Source organism: Dreissena polymorpha, chromosome 9 (assembly GCF_020536995.1).
Source record: "Dreissena polymorpha isolate Duluth1 chromosome 9, UMN_Dpol_1.0, whole genome shotgun sequence".
NCBI classification, from domain to species: Eukaryota; Metazoa; Mollusca; class Bivalvia; order Myida; family Dreissenidae; genus Dreissena; species Dreissena polymorpha.
In genome coordinates this window covers 69049942-69069884 of record NC_068363.1, presented here as the reverse complement: position 1 = coordinate 69069884, position 19943 = coordinate 69049942, and the positions used below count along the sequence as shown (strand labels likewise).

The 19943-nt window shown below is 35.9% G+C and overlaps 3 protein-coding genes across 4 annotated transcripts; 2 read left to right on the top strand and 1 right to left on the bottom strand.

Annotated features, from left to right (window-relative positions):
* Positions 1–369: 369 nt before the first annotated feature.
* Positions 370–4390, top strand: LOC127845339 (uncharacterized). Its single transcript, XM_052376200.1, has 3 exons — positions 370–778; positions 2136–2220; positions 2500–4390. The coding sequence occupies exons 1-3, from the start codon at positions 671–673 to the stop codon at positions 4143–4145; spliced, it is 1839 nt and encodes a 612-aa protein (XP_052232160.1). The 5' UTR covers positions 370–670; the 3' UTR covers positions 4146–4390.
* A 5756-nt stretch (positions 4391–10146) lies between these two features.
* On the bottom strand, positions 10147–14281 carry LOC127844901 (uncharacterized). Of its 2 annotated transcripts, XM_052375451.1 has the most exons (3): positions 13615–14281; positions 13352–13436; positions 10147–12899 (listed from the first exon to the last, which is right to left on the bottom strand). In XM_052375451.1, exons 1-3 carry the CDS (start codon positions 13723–13725, stop codon positions 11212–11214), a joined length of 1884 nt encoding a protein of 627 aa, XP_052231411.1. In that variant the 5' UTR covers positions 13726–14281; the 3' UTR covers positions 10147–11211. The 2 variants fall into 2 exon arrangements, with proteins under 2 accessions (XP_052231411.1, XP_052231412.1); XM_052375452.1 differs by lacking the exon at positions 13352–13436.
* A 95-nt stretch (positions 14282–14376) lies between these two features.
* On the top strand, positions 14377–19601 carry LOC127844902 (uncharacterized). Its single transcript, XM_052375453.1, has 3 exons — positions 14377–14627; positions 15126–15210; positions 15558–19601. The coding sequence occupies exons 1-3, from the start codon at positions 14520–14522 to the stop codon at positions 17153–17155; spliced, it is 1791 nt and encodes a 596-aa protein (XP_052231413.1). The 5' UTR covers positions 14377–14519; the 3' UTR covers positions 17156–19601.
* Positions 19602–19943: the final 342 nt, after the last annotated feature.

Below are 19943 nucleotides of genomic sequence, written 5' to 3'. Positions count from 1 at the left end.
GTAACGTCGCGAAATCAAATTACAAATTCTAAACGAGCACTTTCAAACGATTAAATGTCACGCAACGCGGTTCTCTTAAACTGCAACGTAGTCTCTGGTCAACAACAGCTGTTTTATAGTATGTAAGCTTTGGTCAGTATAAAATACTGTCGAGAATAAAATTCTCTGGACTCTCTGAAAACCCTTGTTAAACAAGTTCAAATCAGAAGGGGAGATCACCACCACTTACTATAGCCTATCCTCTCCCCTGATTCAAGATCAGTGTTCTGATTGGCCAAAATGATTTGGGCGACCGTGGACCAACAGGCCTCTGAAAACTCTGCATAACAAATTTTAATACAGCCGCAGAATATACATCTCTCACTGTTCATCACGTGTACACAATCTGCACAAAAAATCTGTTTTCTGAATTCAATATGTTGTGCACGTCTGCATATAACACTAACCGTTAAACTGTCAATGGTGGCACAAGGTACACTATAACATATTTCGACAGCTACGTATTTTCTGAAAATCTGTTTTAAGAAACACGCAATCGGTCGCGTTGCATTTTTGGAAAACGATCGGAGTTTATAGTCTAAAGATTTCTCAGTGAATACAACATATCAACTTGAACAAGTTCTCAATGATAAAGGCACAGATCAGTACTGTTCCGTGTCAAGATTAAACCATGGACTATGGAACAAATGTAAAGCCCGATTCAATTCGAAAACTTCTGCAACATCAGGTGGCAGAACAAAGCAAGGTCTGCGATGTTACGCTGAAGTCTGGGAGATGGGTATGTTTTATTACAACTTCTAATGCTTGTGAAAATCTTACAATACTACTGACCTACTACTAGCTCTGCTGCTGCTGCTGCTCCTCCTTCTTCTACTACTACTGCTACTGCTTCTGCTGCTGCTGCTAATGCTACTACTACTACTTCTACAACTACTTCTACTACTACAGTCTACTACTAAAACTACTACTACTACTACTACTATTACTTATACTACTACTACTACTACTACTACTACTACTACTACTACTACTACTACTACTACTACTAGTAGTACTTCTACTACTACTACTACTACTACTACTACTACTACTACTACTACTACTACTACTACTACTACTACTCCGCCTCCTCCTCCTACTACTACTACTACTACTACTACTACTACTACTACTATTTTTACTACTACTACTACTACTACTACTACTACTACTACTACTACTACTACTACTACTGCTACTGCTACTGCTACTACTACCACTACCAATACCACCTACACTACCACTACTACTACTACTACTACTACTACTACTACTAACACTACTACTACTGCTGCATCTACTACTACTACTACTACTACTACTACTACTACTACTATTATTATTACTACTACTACTACTACTTCTACTTCTACTACTACTACTACTACTTACACTACTACTACTGCTGCATCTACTACTACTTCTACTACTACTACTACTACTACTACTACTACTACTACTACTACCACTACTACTACTACTACTACTACTACTACTACTACTACTATTACTACTACTACTACTATTACTAATACTACTACCATCACTATCACTACTACGACTACTACTTCTACTACTACTACTACTACTACTACTATTACTACTACTACTACTACTACTACTACTACTACTACTACTACTATTATTACTACTACTACTACTACTACTACTACTACTACTACTACTACTACTACTACTACTACCACTGCTACTACTACTTCTACTACTACTTCTACTACTACAACAACAACAACAACTACTACTAATACTACTTCTACTTCTACTGATACTACTACTACTACTACTTCTACTACTTCTACTACTACTACTACTACTACTTCTACTACTACTACTACTACTACTACTACAACTACTACTACTACTACTTCTTCTACTACGATGACTACTACTACTTTCACTACTATTACTACTACTTCTACTACTACTAGTACTACTACTACTACAACTACTACTACTACTACTAATACACCTACTACTACTACTACTACTACTACTACTGCTAGTAGTCGTAGTAGTAGTAGTTGTAGTAGTTGTGGTAGTACTGCTTTTACTTATATTCATATTTTTTTTTTCAGACAAAGCGGTACCATCTTCATGTTTTAATGGAAAGCCCATTCTTTCAGCAGGCGTTTCGCAACAACTTTCAAGAGCGTCATTGTGGTAATTTTTTTATTTTGAAAAAAAAAAAGAACAAGCACATATTGTGTCTGATAATGCAAATAGCATATATGGGTTTAAGTGCATATTGAAATAAATCATTGTCATTGCGTGCGTTCAATTAAATGGTAGAAACAATCCCCCTATGTATGTTTTCGATTCAGTATACTTTTATTTCTCAACTATCATACAAATATTGGTATGCATTCGAAAAATACATTTTTCCGCAAACGCGTTTATCAGTTTATCTTTACATAATGGTTTTATATTTTTATATGACAGGTGCGGTTGAATTGCACATCGGATCGCCGAGAACAATTGACATGGCGATTATGTATTTGTATGGAATTTGTCCGGAACTAAATATGAACAACATAGCACAATTGCTCGATCTAGCTGAGTTCTTTTTACTACCAAACTTGAAAATGCTTTGTTTTACATGGCTTCAAAAAGTGGAATTATTAGAAGTGAATGTTGTTGACGTTTTACACTTGTGTTCGATATACGAGTTGAACATTCCAGGAGTAGAACTATTCATTGAGCAAAGATTATTAACGCTCTTAAAAGGGGATCATTTGCTGACGCTGTGTTCAGAATCAGTGGCGAATTTGTTTTCTGATCAACGACTCTCGTACGTGCCGCATGCTTTAAAGCTTAAGTTTATATCTCGATGGATAAGAAAAAGACAAAATGCTAGAATGGATCAGGTTGCCAAATGTATGACTTTGATTGACATTCCTCGAATGATTCAAGAGCAAAGACAACCATCTAATCAACAGGAAAATTGTCTGTTATATTCGCCAAGCACGGGTGTCTTGAAATTGCTGGCATATTCTTTCATTGCTAGAAAATGGTACAAGTTATTAGTTTCTGCTGAATTGAAAAGGACACAATTCTGCAAAGATAAAATGTCTATGGATGGGTGCCATTTAATTACTTATAACGACGAAGAGAACATTTTAATAGCACATGACCTAGACAAAAATAAATCAAAACACATTGCAGTAGAATACTTCAAACCATTTTTTAAGATAATATCTAGTAAACTTGTAGTAAAAAACGGCTTATGTTATTTGATCCAAACTGAAAGAACCAAAAGTTATAACAGCAAATCAACTCTGTTGATGGGTCATATAACACCCCTCTGTAATGAACTGCACTTAAATTCACTGCTATTCTTTAATGGAGACGTTTTAAAATGGTGTGTGAATTCGTCAAACTTGGTTGCCATACTGACAAGGGCCAGTATAAGTACCAAACCATACCATGCGGCAACTTTTTTTTATAATTTACTAGTATACGATTCATCGTCATCGACGCGTTTTGACGTTACACATCTTATAGAAGACAAACTATCGGACGAAGTTGAGCTGTATGGCATAGATCAAGGATTCGCAGTTCTTAACGGCTGTCATATTAGCATTGTAATGCCTCAACATGGTCCAAATGCTATCTCAGGATTTGTTATGATGTATATCCAACGTGAAATGGATGTTTTGTATTCCTTTATTGACAATAAGTGTTATAAATATTCATTAAGAGACTTGCATCATACACTGGAAGAAACCAACGTCAGCGATTTACTTGAACATTACGCTATACCAACGAAATGGCAGATGATCCCAATGCCAGAAGGTCTACCTTTTAATTCAACTTACTTTAAAAAACTTGTGCATATGAGCTTACAAAACACAACGCTGAGGTGCCACTTCAATTGCCCACACTGTGAGCTGTTAGACGGGGAAGCTAAAGAGCGTACTTTAACAGACAAGTCGCTTCATTTGCAGACAAGCACGGATTCCGACACTGAGGATGATGATGATTTTAGAGACAAGTCGCAAGATTTGCAGACGTGCATTGATAGTTCCACGTGTTCCGACACTGATGATGATGATGATTTTCTTCAGCAACTTATCAGTAACAACTAATAAACGTACTAACTATTTAAAGTACAATTTTGATTTGTATGAAATGAACATGTTTGACATTTGAATTTTTTACACTGCATATTTAATATGACAAAGATTATACGCGTGCACGTTTTATTCGCTCCAATATAATACCCAGCCAGTGACGTTTCCCAAATTTAAAAAGCATACTTCAAAATAGTTCGTTATTGTTATAATATTTTGGTTTGGAATGTAGACTATTGCTGAAATAATACCTAAACATATTATTGTTTCGTTGATTCTTTTCGATTACTGTAAACTTGAGTAAAAAAAGTACATGTATAACACAAAACAGTATATTTGCCATTTATCGAATACTTATCAGTTCATCGGGCCGGCTATCTAAACTCGTAGAACGTCGGACTACACATTCGAGGATCTCGAGTTATTTTCACAACCCGACTACCTACATGTCGAGAAATCTGGAAGTGTCTACCGTAGAGGTCAAACGATTCGCAAAAAACAACTTAATCAAAGTACTGAAAGTACTGGTGTGACGTTGCTTTTGAAGAGGATGTATATAAAAGCATCAATTTAAGTTTATCTACATCACCACCATTGTGTATGTGGGAACGAACATTTGGGGTACGAAAACAATTTGGGTACGACAATTTTGGGCACGAACAAATTATGCAGAAGGAAAATTTGATACGAAATAAAAATGGGTACGAAATAAAATTTGGGTACGAAAAATATTTGTGTACGAAAATAAATGGGCATAAAAATTAGAGGGTACGAAAAAAAATTGGGGGATACGGGGAAGTAGTACCCGTGGGGAACTTGACCCATTCAGCGAAACTGTGAGGCGGGTTACATTCTCGATCAAATCTAAAAATAACTACATTTGGGATTTTCCCAGCTTCACAGCGTTTGAAGTGCCACCTGGCAGTTTCGTGTCTGGTTCCTGTCCCGAACCTCTCGATAAATTTGAAAGATGACGGGAACCAAGCTGCCTTTACCTTTATCAATGATAATCAGCGACGTATGCCGATTGCGAAAATTTAGCTAATGCAATCGGACTGGCTCGGACTTTTACAAAGGTCGCCATTGTGAAGATTTTTTTCATGGTATGATTACTTAGACGGGCTGCTTCACTGAAGAGGCATCGTCAAAAGCAGGTCAAGTTAATGTGCAAATGCTGTTTTGTTCTGTGTACATTTATACTTTTTGCATAGGTCTAATACACGGTGTAAAAGCTTTCAGTACACTTTCCGTCATTTATCAACCAGAAATGAAAATCCCATAAGGTTATGAAAAACAGTGGATAACTCTTCACTGCAACTTGCTACATTCAGTCAATGTTTAGACATTGTTTCACGAACACAATCAAAAGAGGTATATATTGAAGAAATTAAGTCGATTAACGCTTTACCGATCTCTAAACTTTATTGCCGATTTCACGAAATACATACTGTGTGAGAATATGAAATAAACCTAATAATAACGTCACATTATATGTAGGTACTTGTAATTTCTTAGTATGTGCAACCGGTATCCTGTCAGTTAGCCACTGATTTTATAATAAATACTACATTAAATACTTATGAAACAGAAATTGCACATTAATTATAGAAGAGTTTTTTCTTGATTCAGTAAAGTGTCCATCATAAGACACGTCTTAATAAACAGATTACATTAAATTCACAATGCGCTACAATTTTTTGAAAGTGTTGCATTAATGCCCAGCATTTTGTTGACTACTTAATCATGTTTGTCTCATCTATTGTTCACGACCATACTGATCTTAAATTTAGCAAAACAATATACCCCCTCTTCTTCGAAGGGGGGCATAATAAATCAACAATACATTCATTTTCAAACTGATATCGACTTTGGTAAAGATATTCATAATAAAATATTATTATGGTAAGTTATGTAGCATTTATAACGCGTTAAAATCGATCGAAGAGGGAAATGGTTGATTAAAATATAGGTAAAAATTAATACGTTTATCTAGTCATGACGTTTGTTTCTAAAAGCATGAATCTATTACACCATTAATTGACAGGAAATAACGATAATTTCTGAATAACGAACTTACGTAGAGTATATATCTAGCTTAACATGCAAACAGAACTGCGCAAGTATTTTACTTCAGAGTTTTACACATTAAAACTTACAATGTAGATTGCTCCTTGTATTGGTTTATTACAATGTAGATTGCTCCTTGTATTGGTTTATTTCGCGAATGCGTTTTATTCAAAATCGGTTACATAAATTATTTAATTGAATAAACATGTTTAAGCTACCGTAGAAATGTTTAATTAAGAACAAAATGATTAAATAATGTGATGTTTTTTTTGTAGTATGGTATTTTCCTATTCTTTTGTATGTACTGCATGCATCTATATTTAAAGATATTTAATATTCTTTAAAAAGAAAAAAATGGAACTCCGTTTAAAACATTTACATATCAGCATCATAAATTGCTTATCGAATCACACACAAGTCGATAGTTGAATGCCCACACACCAAGCCTATATCTCATCAGCATTAAAGAGACATTATAGAATGTGGTCTGGTATTTCTGGCGAGGAACCAATGGTCAAAAAGAGAAGAATAAAACATTTTTTTTAACAAATGTAATATATAACCACCTGTTATAGGGTTGATTTACAGCAGTATGGTAGGGCCGAAATCAGATACTAGATAATTAAAATTAAAAAAAAATTCGTAAGACTTGTATTGTACAGATCGTTACTAAAAAAAAAAACCAATGGACGTCGCGAGCGGGTCGTTATACGCGGATGCCCGATGGCAATTAATAATAATATCGGCTCATGGGCGGATGTTCATATTTGAAAATAATGGGATCGCGCGTCTTCAACTGAACAAAATGGCGTCCAGATTCAATCATAGCCGACTGTGATCAACAAAATTAAGCCACATATACACGAAAGAAGCGAAAACAATAACAATTGAACGTAGCATGCAATTGGGATATCGACTATAAATAAAATAATATGGACTGAAACTAAAACTGTTCTATAAATAAGAATGCTGTAACAAGATTATTTGAGCTTTAACAGGAGTCATCAACTAACAAAACTTACGTTTGAATCGAATGCTTACCATACTTCCCAAAACACGATGTGCGGAATTGAATGACTGATCGGAGCGATTTATTTAATTATTATCAAAGTTTGAAGTGTGCGTGACCAACACGCAATCCAAAATAATTTCTTGATTCATTCGATGCTTTTTAAATAGACCCCCAATTTTACTTTTATCACACCGCTACTTCAGAAATGAATCCACATAGTCTAGCTTCAACTGGTGTGTTTCGTCACAGAAATTACGTCCAACAAAATACGTAATAAATTGCGTAATCAATGGAATGAAATTATAGTACGAAAAGCTGCTTTTGTTATGAATTTTAGTGAAGAATCAAATAAGATTACGTGAATATCAAAGCGATGAAGGCACTGTTTAAGTTTTTCGCAACTGCACAATCTTAAACGCACGTCAGTTTGTTTTTCAAAATTAGGTTATAACTTTTTAAATCGCAAGTTTGAAATGAACACTACCCATTTTAAATTATGAGTAGTGTGTCTTAACGCATATCTATATATAAATCGAGATATGCGTGTACTTTTTATCACACAATTTATGTTATAGAGATAACTTAGCCAAAATAACAACAACACATGCCTTTTTAGACGTTCTGAAAGCATATAAATTATGATGAATATGGTATCATGAGAATCAGTTTATATAAAATAAAATTTGCCATCACCATCATATTAAATGAACATTGTTGGAACATCGAATACCTATCACACTGAGAATATAATTTCATGATGGGAATTCCCTTGACAAAACTTGTGTTTTTGACAGCGTATACAAATTCAAAATATGCAATAAGATAATTTATGAAAATAATTTAAAAATAAACCTGAGGGCAATACTTGTTACTCACGTTTTAGGTAGTCATTAACATAGCGCTGTTAACCCATACTTTGTTGTTGATGCATGCTTAACCCAGCGTTTTACCTTAAATTACATTTCCAGAACACCAGCAGACACGAATGAATACATTCGAATATTTCATTGGCTGATTCGAGAGAAATCCCTTGAACGTTGGCCACCTCACTGCGTCTGTGCACAGCGTCCATGATGTAACTCTGTTCAGTGTAAGGAATTTCGGACTACTCGTTGCGCGTTCAAACAACACATACACATAGATTGTGGCCCAGTTATACTAACTCTTTAAAATTCATCTCGCATAATTTTAGGGTCTCTACTCGGTCACTAAATCGTCAGGGGAATACATAAATGACTATCGATTAACACAGTTTTCTTTTAAGATGAGCAAACAAACACAAACGAAATAGCATAGTGTCACGATATGAGAGAAATTGTTTAATTATCTAACCACAAACGTTTGCCGTACTCGGTCAGCACGTCTGGAAATCGTTACTGAACGACTGAATATGCTACCCTAATTTACCAGTTAGCTATATTTGCTATGTTGAATTCAGTTTTTATATCGAAACGCATTGTGCTAAAATGTGTCATTAACAATACGCAATAAGTTTTTTTTTAAGATGCGAGTCATTGGAAATGGGACTTATGCCATATGCGCCATTCATAGCTAAAGCCCACCAGCCTGCGCATCTTGCAGGCTGAGTAAATGCGCAGGCTGGGCGCCAGCTACGCTTGCCGAAACGCCATAAGGCCCATTTTCGCATTGTGCTGCTATCAAAGTGTGATTTGAATTGTGTCGAAAGAAAACTGCGTGTATTTACATAAATATTTCGATTGTGAAGAAATAAAATATAATAAAAAGCCATGTGAGCACACGTATGATGTGAACTTTCTAGTATAATTTGAATCTAATAATGTGTGGTTTGACTATAATAACACACATGTAATGCGGTGAATATGCGAAATTGTGACAATACAATGTTTAAACTTTTGTGTTCAATTTAATTATTTAGAAACGTAAATTTTCAAATTTTATTTTAAAATCAGCATTTACGCCGAATATCTTATAAAATATATTTCTTGTTATATTTAGTTGATTTTATAATCGGTTTTGGTGATTATAAAGCATTTTCTCGTTTTCTATTGTATACGTGTAGTTTTTGTTGAACTCATGTTGAACGTTGTATAAATTGCGAACTGTGAATATAAACAAATTTTACCTTAAACTGTTGTGTTGTTACACCTATGCAATTGAAAAAACAGAAGAAATTGCTGCTACCTGTTGATAATCAAACCACGTTTCCAAGACATATCAGATTTACTAGCGAGCACTATCAACGAGGTTACGCACCAGACGCGCGATAGTGTATTGGACTATCCATATTCCGCTATACTTGTTTAACAGCAGTAGTTTTATATTCCATTATCTGTTAATAGTCTCAGATTTTGAATGAACTGCGCTGCGCAAAAATACCATGCTAGTAAGACGCAGCACTTTGTGGACTATTTTAATCATTCATAAACATTCTCTTCAGCGAAACGTATACTTCAAAAATAGTTTATTGACGTTTTCTATATACCTAGCTCATACTGATTTTGAGAACGTGTTATTAATATTAGTTGTTCGAAAGCGGACAACTAATAAATGTATTGATATCAAGGAGCATTATATAAAATTCTCAAGCAAACTACATTTAAGAAACCAAATTAAACATATCTAATTTACTTCCATTTAATTATTATATATGATCATGTATTGGCAGCTACGTATAGATCCTCCATTCCCCCGCCCCCCCCCCCCCCCACACACACACAACACACACCGCCCCAAATATTGTGTACGTTCGAACATTATATCTACTGCAATGTATAAGTCGTAAATTGACGTATTTTTCTCTAGTTTCAATGTGTTAATACTTTAATTTTTGCAAATTTTATTTTAAGTTATTGACATACATTTGCAAAAATATTTAGTGCATAAAAGACAGCTTTTCTTGCATTTCGTGCCGATATCTTAAGGTATAAGAATAAATCATTGAATATGTCTGAAATCGTTGACAGAATTTCATGTTGAGTGACGCATAACCGTGTACAATGAATGCAGTAGATACAGAATTTTTTAACAAGAACACAGGCTTATTTAATAAAGCAATTCGGATGTATTCCACATGGCCATAAGCAGCATAAAAATCTGTCTTTTATGCATTAGTTGAACTTCTTAAGAAAAATAATTTTAAAACGTTATTTAAAATAAAGCACCACTTACCGTCGTGAATACATCCATTAAAGTGAAAAGGGGTAACCCCACAAAGTCACGTGTTCCTGCATCATGATAAGCGAACCATCACATCACGTGTTTACAACAGGTTATAAATTAATTTATTTGCATTCCACCATACGTATGACCGTAAGTAAGTTATTTCCTTTAACATTTAATTTATCTGCTCATAAATGGTCTCTAGGTGTAAACGCTTAGCGAAATCTGCCAAGCTTAACAGGAGTTGAGTAAAATACATTTGTTTTGAGACTATATAGCGGAATAATAGAAAAATAGAAATTGCTTTGCAAATACTTGTCCCGGAAAAAATGCATTCCTTAACAATCAACTAAAAGTTAATTTCATTCATTTTTGGAGGGTTGTGGAATCGAATACACAATCGTATGAGCAGACAAATACATGATAAGCGTAATGCCTCCATGTTGAGGCATATTCTTACGGAAAATAAGGATCAGCAAAAGTATAAAACAAAAGTTTACAAGCCAACATTAGGTGGCAGCAACAAAACTTAAAATGATTGGATAAATTAAAGAAAATGGCTTTTCTGTAGATTAAAATGAATGTCGTGTTTCTTTGGAAACATGAAACATTAAATTTGCTGGACATGCTGATTTAGTAGTATACACATATGTACACCTCTATGTTCGTATTAGAAATAGGAAAATTGAAATTCAATAAATATTATCAGGAGATAAATTATTACTGTCCACTCGTCGTTTATGTAAGGCAAAGGGTTCTTGCTATAAATACATTCAGAAGACTTACTCTTGTCATAAGACTTCTTCTGACAAGAAGTGTGTACTTAATCTAAAAAGGGCAGTCCAAAGTGCCTTATCGGTTTTAATCGTCATTAAAATATATGTCGCCATCATATGAATGATTATAGTCAGGGTGAGGATCAGAGTCATAATAATCATCGAAGCCATAATCATAACTATAATCAGAGTCTGTATAGTCGTCAACTTCATCGTAACTTCTGGATTGCTCATCTTCCGGCTCGACGTCTGATTCCCAAGTAAAATTGTTAATGTTTTCGTAAAATATGTCATTTTGGTAGTTTTCTTCTTCTTTTACGTGTGCTTCGCAATGAGGACAATTAATGTGACATCTGACTGTATACGTTGGGACCGTAAGGGCTAGGACGATTGTTTTACTTGACAGCATGTCACGTGATACAGTTGAAGGCAAAGTACATTGTTTCCATGTTAAGGTTTCCAGATCGGTTGACATCCGAATATTGAATCTTTCAACAGATCTTTCTAAAACTACGTCATGTTCTTTGTTTAACTGGCGAAACCATACATCTCCTACCAATCGATATTTAAAACTACAATAATTGTCTTGTGTTAAATACGTCTCTCGAAAAGTGTATCGGCAATCAAGATTTGGACCGGAGACCCTTTGTATGAACATTACTGTGGCATTGTCGTGGATAACAAAACCATCCCCAAGAGGCAGAACCTTGAAATGTTTGGTCCCATAAAATGGAAGCGTGTCTAATTCAAATGAACGTGTGTCGAACAGTATTATCTTACCAGGGAGAATAATTGCACACACGTTCGCTTCATTTAGGCATATCGTGATTTTTCCAAATGTTTTAACCGTAAACGCAGGTTCCATCAAAACACGGGAACTTGTTTTACGAAATGTTCCTTGATAAAATACCGTGTAATACGGAATAAAAAATCTGCTTCTGCTATAGGAGAAAACTTTTGTCGCATTAGCGCAAACATTCACAAAGTTATTTTGATCCGTGTTGTACAGTTCTACTGATCTATAAATTGTTCTCGCAACATCGGCAATTTCTATCTTTGAGGAAAAGCATACGCCATAGCAAGTATGTTGAGTAAAGCAGGACATCACAGAAGACGTAGACGCCTTGAAGGAAACTGGTGGTTTCAACCATTGATCATTACATATGTCGTACCAATCAGATTGCTGATTTCCTAATTTCGGTTGGAATATAATCACCTCTCTTTTTTTCGAACGGTTACTTAATGACAACGAAGGTGTTAAACCTAGATCAAACAGACAAGTCGGAACAGTTTGTATGATTGCTCGACTCAATTGAGTGTTGTCTAGTAATGCAAACAGTTCTGGAAAAAAACGTTTTCTTCTTGATATATTATATTCTGTCCATCTGATGAGAAAATTTAACCTCGTATCCATTGAAACATAACGTAAGGTTTCATCAACGAATACTTCTTCAATGAAATCCTTTGAAACTTGCATAAGGGAATTATCTTCCATAAGATCATCCAGATGACTGTACATGTGTTCCGTTGCTCTTGGAAGGTCAAACTCGTACAATGTTGCCATTTGTAGAAGGTACTTAACATCCCATGTATGTACACGAAAGCATTGTGCCACTTTAACACACAGGGCTTTAAGATTTGGAATCATCAGAAATTCAGCGAGATCAAGAAGCTCGTGAATGTTAGTTTGGCTTGGTTTTGGACACTTCCCATATAGATACATAATTGCCATATCAACGGAAAAACGGCTTGCGTAGTGAAACTCGACGAATGCTGAAATAATTGTAAAATAAGCAAATAACCGGTGAAGCTATCGGTATTAACCTATAAATACGATGGTATTGGTCTGCCGTTTGATATCTGGAACATAATTTAATATCACATCGCGACATTTTTTCAAAGTGATTTAATTTAATACACATTTTACAGCTTTAATAACGCTCGATTTGTCATAGTGGGCTCATGTACAACTTATAATACCCCGGGCAAAGTATACAGCTCAGCACCCGGGGTGCGAGAAAAGTACTTAAAAGTGCACCGGAGTAAGGTCGGGTGCCTGTAAGCGTATTTTCATATCCGGGGTAAACTTCAGTATACTTAAAAAGTACTCGGGGTACACTTTAGAACACATAAAGCGTACCCGGGGTATTTAAAGTAGTACCTAAGCCGACGACGACCATGTGAGCTTAAACAAGTATTGATTTCCGAAATATGTGTATTTTTACCTGGTTTACACAAACGGTATTGTCCATCAATCATGATTTGAAAGAATGGACTCGCCATAAGAATACTGGAATGAAACCTCTTTACCTAAAATATTTAAACATAAATGCGCTTGTACAAAGTGTAATTGTGTTACAGATGGTGACATGATTAAGCATGTCTAATTCGAGCAAATGGCCCTGATGAACACTATATGAATTATTTGAAAGTCATACAAAGACGCATACGGATGTTTCCCACAAATCAGAAATCGAAATTGTCTTACCCATTCACCAACTTTAATGGTGAAATCGCAAACAGAAGACTGTTCATCGACCTGTCTCCTCAGTGCGGCGTTAGACGAGTTGTTTGGTATAAACTCTTCTAATATTTCCATTTTACAAATTCAAAACGAAATATCAGTATTTATTTTTAATTCAGTTGACGTTTTTATTTAACAAGCAAATACAAAATGTTTGATCGCAAGGAGTCGTAATTAGCGATAAGTGTTTCACCACAAAATAATACTCCTATCTTTGCCTGCACTTACATAAGTAAAACTGCGTGATCGTTCGATATAACTATAATGTTCAATCTCTGATAACATACTTTGCTCAAATATTCAAACGATTCATATCGAGATAACAACTATCATGTGCTCACATACAAATAAATGATATGCATAAAATATACATATTTAATCAATTTAACCTGATGTCAATGAAATTCAACCAAAACATATGTTCTGTTGGTTGTTTTTGACTAGTATATTTAGTAGTCATTCACGTTAAGAAATGTCATTAAACACATTATGCAGAAGAGATATAGTAATGGTAATTCATTAAAACACAATTACTTCCTAACACCTAATCACTCAAAGATGAACAATGCTTCCAATCGGTAAGACCTGCTTGCGTACGACTGCGATTAAAAATAACCGGTATCAACGTGCCTGTTAAGATAATTGAAATCAATGATGATGGGTGTGCTGTGACAAATGAAATACACAATTGAGGCTGTACACGTACATCGTTGTGAAAAAGATAACACTCCTTCTTGCAGTGTAGTTCCCTTTACAACGAGTCAACAGTAGGGTACATAACTTTATCTTATGCAACATAGATATATAGAATAGGTTTTGAGATGGGATACAGTTTAACATCTTTACTCTGTCTGTAAACTTTTTGTAACATGGACTTCGGAGAACGTTTTAAACCCAATTCAATGCGGAAACTTCTGCAACAGCAAGTGGAAGAACAGAGCCAAGTGTGTGATGTAACCGTCAAATATGGGAGATGGGTATGTACTTTCTCTTGTACTTCTTCCACTTCTTCTATTTCAGCAACAGCAAAAACATTACTTCTACGGTCACAGTGTGAGAAAATTGAGTGGCCAGTCCGGGACTCGAACCCGGGAAACCTCGCTAACAGGGCGAGAGTTCTTCCGACTTAGCTAACCGAGCCGCCACACAACTTCTCCCCTAACGTGGCCAAGTTCAGACGGTGACATACACCCCACTTGAATATGCATATGTATAGGGATTTGGGGTAATATATATAATTAATAATGGGCCTCCGTAGGAGTATACCCAAGTAACATCACGGCACCACGTTTGGCGCCAAATGTCACGTCTATCATAATTACTCGTCCACGTGTTGCGGGTTTCTATTCCGTCAAAAGGATAAACCAATCAATTTAACTGTCGTGAATTGATTTTTTTTGTCTAAGATAAGGTGAATTAATGTAGTGTTTGCAATACAGTCAAACGTTTGTTTTAGTCCTTTGTTTGTGTTTTAGATCAAGCGCTACCACATGCACATTTTGGTGGAAAGCCCTTTCTTCGAGCATGCGTTTGAACCCAAATTTCAGGAACACACTAGCGGTAAAAATATTTCGTTAATACAAAACACACGTTAAGATATTTCTGCTTAGTTATGTGTATCAAGTTTTGTCTGAGGCAGAAGTAGATGGGCACTTTTATTCGAGATTTTGTAAATGCATCACTTTATTTTAAACGAATATAATCTAGTGTTCTATATCATGTTTTATGAACAAAAAAATGACAGTCGGTAGAAGGATGATTAAGGTCGCCTAAACATTATCAGTTGTAGTATCTTTCTGGCCTCAATGTTGACTGTCTTTTTAAAATAAAGAGTTCAGCTTTGTCTGCTTTATTTTTTATGTTCTTACTTACAGTTGCCTTAGATGCGTTTTAATTTTTATTATCAGGGGCGGTTGAATTACACGTCGGGTCTCCAACAACAATTGACATGGCGATAATGTACCTATATGGAGTTCAACCAATACTCTCAATGAACCACATCGCAGATTTCATGGAATTGGCCGAGTTTTTATTGCTCCCAAACATGAAAAGGCTTTGTATAAACTGGCTTCAAGAGGAGGAATTGTCGGAGTCAAATGTTGTTGAAATTTTACACTTGTGCTCCCTATACGAGTTTAAGATTGAACATATATATGACTTTGTCGCGGCAAGGCTGTTAACGTTCTTAAAAGGAGATCACATGCTGACACTTATTCCGGAATCAATAGCGGTTTTGTTTTCCGATGAACGTCTTTCATATGTACCATTAGACTTAAGGATACAGTTTGTAACGCGGTGGATAGATCGAAGGAAAGTTTCAAGAAAGGATGAAGTCAACAAATTGACGACCCTAATTGACCTACCGCAAATGAAAATTGAGCAAGAACGACACACTAGCCAAAAGAGACATTGTTTGATAACATATTCTCAACCTCATGCGGAAAAAGCTAACCGCATGACACTATCCCAGTTTTTGCGTCCATCTTCTGTTCTTTCAAAACTCCATGCATATTGTTTCAATACTCAGCAATGGGTCAACTTGCGTTTACATACTTCGTTGAGAATAAGTCGCCACACAAGTATTCATGTAGATGGATGTCAAGTTGTGTATTATAATGACCAAAAGAAATGTGTCTATGGCCAAGACCTAGAACAAAAGAAATCCTGGTGCAGCGCTGTAAAATACGACGACCCTACACGAGAATTAATTTGGCAAAAATCAATTTTAGAACGTAACACGTGTTATTTCATTCTAACGATCGACAAAGATATTCACAACGTGACAACATCTCTTCAGATTGGGCAATTGACGTACAACAGTGATGCAATCCATTTATCCACAGTTTTTGTTTGCAAGGGGAGATTTTTAGACGGGTGTGTGAATTCGTCAAATATGATAGCAATTTTGACCGTGGACGCAAATGTTAAACTGATGTTTTATATCTACGAAACGAATTCATCCAAAACCTATGATGTGTCAAATCTTACAGATTTTTCATTGGCGAACCGTAAATATAATATACAGGTATTTGGTATAGACAATGGATTTTCTGTTATGAAAGGCAACTCCATAAACATCATCTGGTACCAGCAAGGTGCGAATATTGATGTCCCATTTGCTAAGATTAATGTTGACGGTACAATGGGGTTCAGATATGCATTTATTGGCCATACGGTTTATCGCTGGTCAATTAAAGGCAAGAAACTTGAATCAACCAAAATTTTATGTTTACTTGAACAGTATCCTGGACCAACGGATTGGGATTCTATCAGTTTTCCAAATTTACCGTTTTATAAGGATGAATCCTTATTTCAAAACCTTGCCTATATGACCATTCCCATTACTTCACCTGTCTGCCATTTCGAATGCCCACACTGCCAACTGCTTGACAGAGGATATACAGGACAACAGCGGTCATTTAGGCACACATTTACAGGCAATTACCGCGAGTCCGACCCTGATTCAGACGATGATTGCTTCAAACCATGTGAATACTACTGGTGAACACAATGTTAAAATGTTGAACTTACTCGGATAGTAGTCTTTGTCAGTTGTCTCATATAAGTTATAATTTTGGCGAAGTCACGTGTTCATACTCATATTAAGAACGTGCACGTTTATAACGTGGCGCATAGTTTTCAAACTGTTTGGCGCAAATGACTACAACTATTTAAACAGTGTAAATTAGTTCATGCAAGGCGTTGAATACGCGGAGAATTCCAGTAAATGACACCGATGATATTTGTTGATTTCACTGTAAGATCTAATTTTATTTCATGTTGTGCGGTGAATGAGTAGAGAATAATATAGGGAATGATATCCTGGTCATGTCCCTCAAGCTTGCGTGAAATGATAAGGATTGATAATTTCACGCTGACTTGGTGCACGGGCGTCAGACCCGTAGCCGCAGAAGTTGTGTGAGGTATTCGTTCTTCGAGCGTAAGTTTTCTGCAGCGGCTGAAACAATGTTACCAACTGCTATACTTTATAACGTCGCGCTGCTTTAACTCTTTGTGATGTATAACTAGAGGCGTAATTGACACAGATGTATGTATATGGAAGTTTATGAGGTCTTCCGCGCGTGTGTCCCAGCAATTCTCCCTATTAAGCTTAAAAGAATCACGAAAGTTGGGACACATTTTGTAATTGACCAGTCGCCAAATACGCGATCGCTCCGCCCACTAAGTTGTGTTTTCATAAAACGCTTATTCCTTTACTCCGACAGTCTTTGTTTGTCGGACCATGTGGCCGCAATAAACGAAATCTGATTGATTATTATGTGAGTTTGATTGACAGCTGGCGAGTGGTCAATTATAGCCTCAATTTTAAGCTAGTTACTTGTTACTGAAATATTTTCGATTTTCAATTTTGGAATTGTCTTGTATTATGGAGGCAGCCGGAGTGCCCGGAGGAAACCAAACTTGTTCGGTATGGTGACCACCAACAAACCTCACATACTTCAAGCAACGGGGATCGAACCCGGGCCACCTAGATTAAAACTTCGCTAACCAGACAGCCCAAGTAGTTACTCTTAAGATGAGCTTACGAATTGAGCGGTTGTCAAGAATACTATTTGACTGATATCTTCACTTGAAAAACTAGTTAGAAGATAAGATTTTCGACTTAACGACACTAATTCAATGGTGAATTTTAACAGGTGCAAAAACGTCTATGTATGCTTAATACGCAGTACAACAGTCAATGGCCATATTTGAGAAGTAGAGGTACCTACGGCTTCTTTTGTGATCTATTGTATCTCACTTGATACAAGCGTGCTTGTCTAGCAGTCCGTGTATGTGTGCGTCAGTATGTCAACTTTTTCTTCAAACGGCAACACCTTAACCACAGAATTTGACTGCTGGAATGCCCATCGAGTGTCCCTCTTTGAAATTTGTTCAAACCTTACTGGTCCGTGTGTTAGGTCACGGGTTTTAAAGATGAAATTATCAATTATATTCCCCGCAAGACAAAGAGGTTTTTATAACTGGTATGTTTAATCAAAAGTAGTGTGGTCCTCTATAAAGGTTTGTTAATAATTATGCCCCATTTGGTCGAAATTGGTCTCATTGCAGGGTCACCAATTTTAGATTAACTTGCATTGTGAATACCTGTAAAAAATCTTTTTGTCTGAGACTGAAAAACCTATGGCATTCATACTTGATATATGGTGTCATCCAGATGTCCTCTACAAAATGTGTTGAAATTATGTCCCGTTGTCTTAATTTGCCTCGTCCCGGGCGTCACCAGTTTTACATGGACATATATAGGGAAAACTGGTAAAAATCTTATTGTCTGACAAAAGAACGCGGCTTTCAAATTCAGAACGTAGCATACCCTTAAGGTTTTCTACAGTTTGTTCAAATAAAGCCCCTTCGGTTATTTTTCCCCCGGTTGTCAACCGTTTTAAAATGACTTGTAAAGGAAAAATGTCTTGTTAGAAACCACAAAACACATGGGTTTCCTTTTATAATGTAGCACAACATAGGGAAAATCATTCATGTCATACTCCTAGGGTGAACATTGATCAAGCATCAAAATGTGTGCATATAGCGAGTCGTCTAGAAAGTTGTTTTCACATTATTCATGTGGGGTTAAATTTTCCCACGCCTATGAATAGCACGAGTAATATACACGTAGACCTACAGCAGAATATCTTTTAAAAATCCTCTCTAACATGAAATTGCTAAGGGGTGTAATATTATTAGGTTACATCGTATATTTGTCCTCAACTAAGCTTGTTCAAGCAATGCCAGTGTATGAAAATAGGCCCAAACCAAAGGTCACGAGTATTACACCTCTGAGCTTTAGTTTCTCGGTTGAGTCGTATATATTAGGTGATTTGGAAAAGTGTAATGTTTTTCCATTAGTCATGTATGTTAATACCGTTGTTTTTGTCATAATATGCAAAATGTAAAATGTATATGAAATAAAAACTTCATGCCAAATTTTACCAATGATTCGTGTTTTCATTCATTTAAGTTGTAACAACTGTTTTCACACGACCACTGATCTTTGTGTTCAACCATAAGGTTACGTGTTTACATATTGTGTTTACGTAATTAAGTCGCGCGTCACTAGACAAATACGACCAATATATCAAACAAACCAGCATTTGTTTTCTTATAGCGATACAAAGTTGAAACGATGACGCTTTCAGCGTGCTCGTGAAAATCGATAGCAGAAGTTATCCGTAGTGCACATGCTTATACCGATACTTCATAAACATTGGATCAACAATGCTTTCACAACTTCTTATAATGATTTCCACGCCCTAAAAGCGCCAAGCGAACTT

What these genes read in the sequence shown, in the direction of transcription:
- LOC127844901 (XM_052375451.1), bottom strand. Translation starts at nt 13,725, where the DNA reads ATGGAAATATTAGAAGAGTTTATACCAAACAACTCGTCTAACGCCGCA. An exon ending in CCATTAAAGTTGGTGAATGG is followed by an intron (nt 13,437 to 13,614) that starts GTAAGACAATTT and finishes TAAATATTTTAG; the next exon opens with GTAAAGAGGTTTCATTCCAG. An exon ending in ATACCGTTTGTGTAAACCAG is followed by an intron (nt 12,900 to 13,351) that starts GTAAAAATACAC and finishes CAATTATTTCAG; the next exon opens with CATTCGTCGAGTTTCACTAC.
- LOC127844902 (XM_052375453.1), top strand. Translation starts at nt 14,520, where the DNA reads ATGGACTTCGGAGAACGTTTTAAACCCAATTCAATGCGGAAACTTCTG. An exon ending in CCGTCAAATATGGGAGATGG is followed by an intron (nt 14,628 to 15,125) that starts GTATGTACTTTC and finishes TTTGTGTTTTAG; the next exon opens with ATCAAGCGCTACCACATGCA. An exon ending in ATTTCAGGAACACACTAGCG is followed by an intron (nt 15,211 to 15,557) that starts GTAAAAATATTT and finishes TTTTATTATCAG; the next exon opens with GGGCGGTTGAATTACACGTC.
- LOC127845339 (XM_052376200.1), top strand. Translation starts at nt 671, where the DNA reads ATGGACTATGGAACAAATGTAAAGCCCGATTCAATTCGAAAACTTCTG. An exon ending in CGCTGAAGTCTGGGAGATGG is followed by an intron (nt 779 to 2,135) that starts GTATGTTTTATT and finishes TTTTTTTTTCAG; the next exon opens with ACAAAGCGGTACCATCTTCA. An exon ending in CTTTCAAGAGCGTCATTGTG is followed by an intron (nt 2,221 to 2,499) that starts GTAATTTTTTTA and finishes TTTATATGACAG; the next exon opens with GTGCGGTTGAATTGCACATC.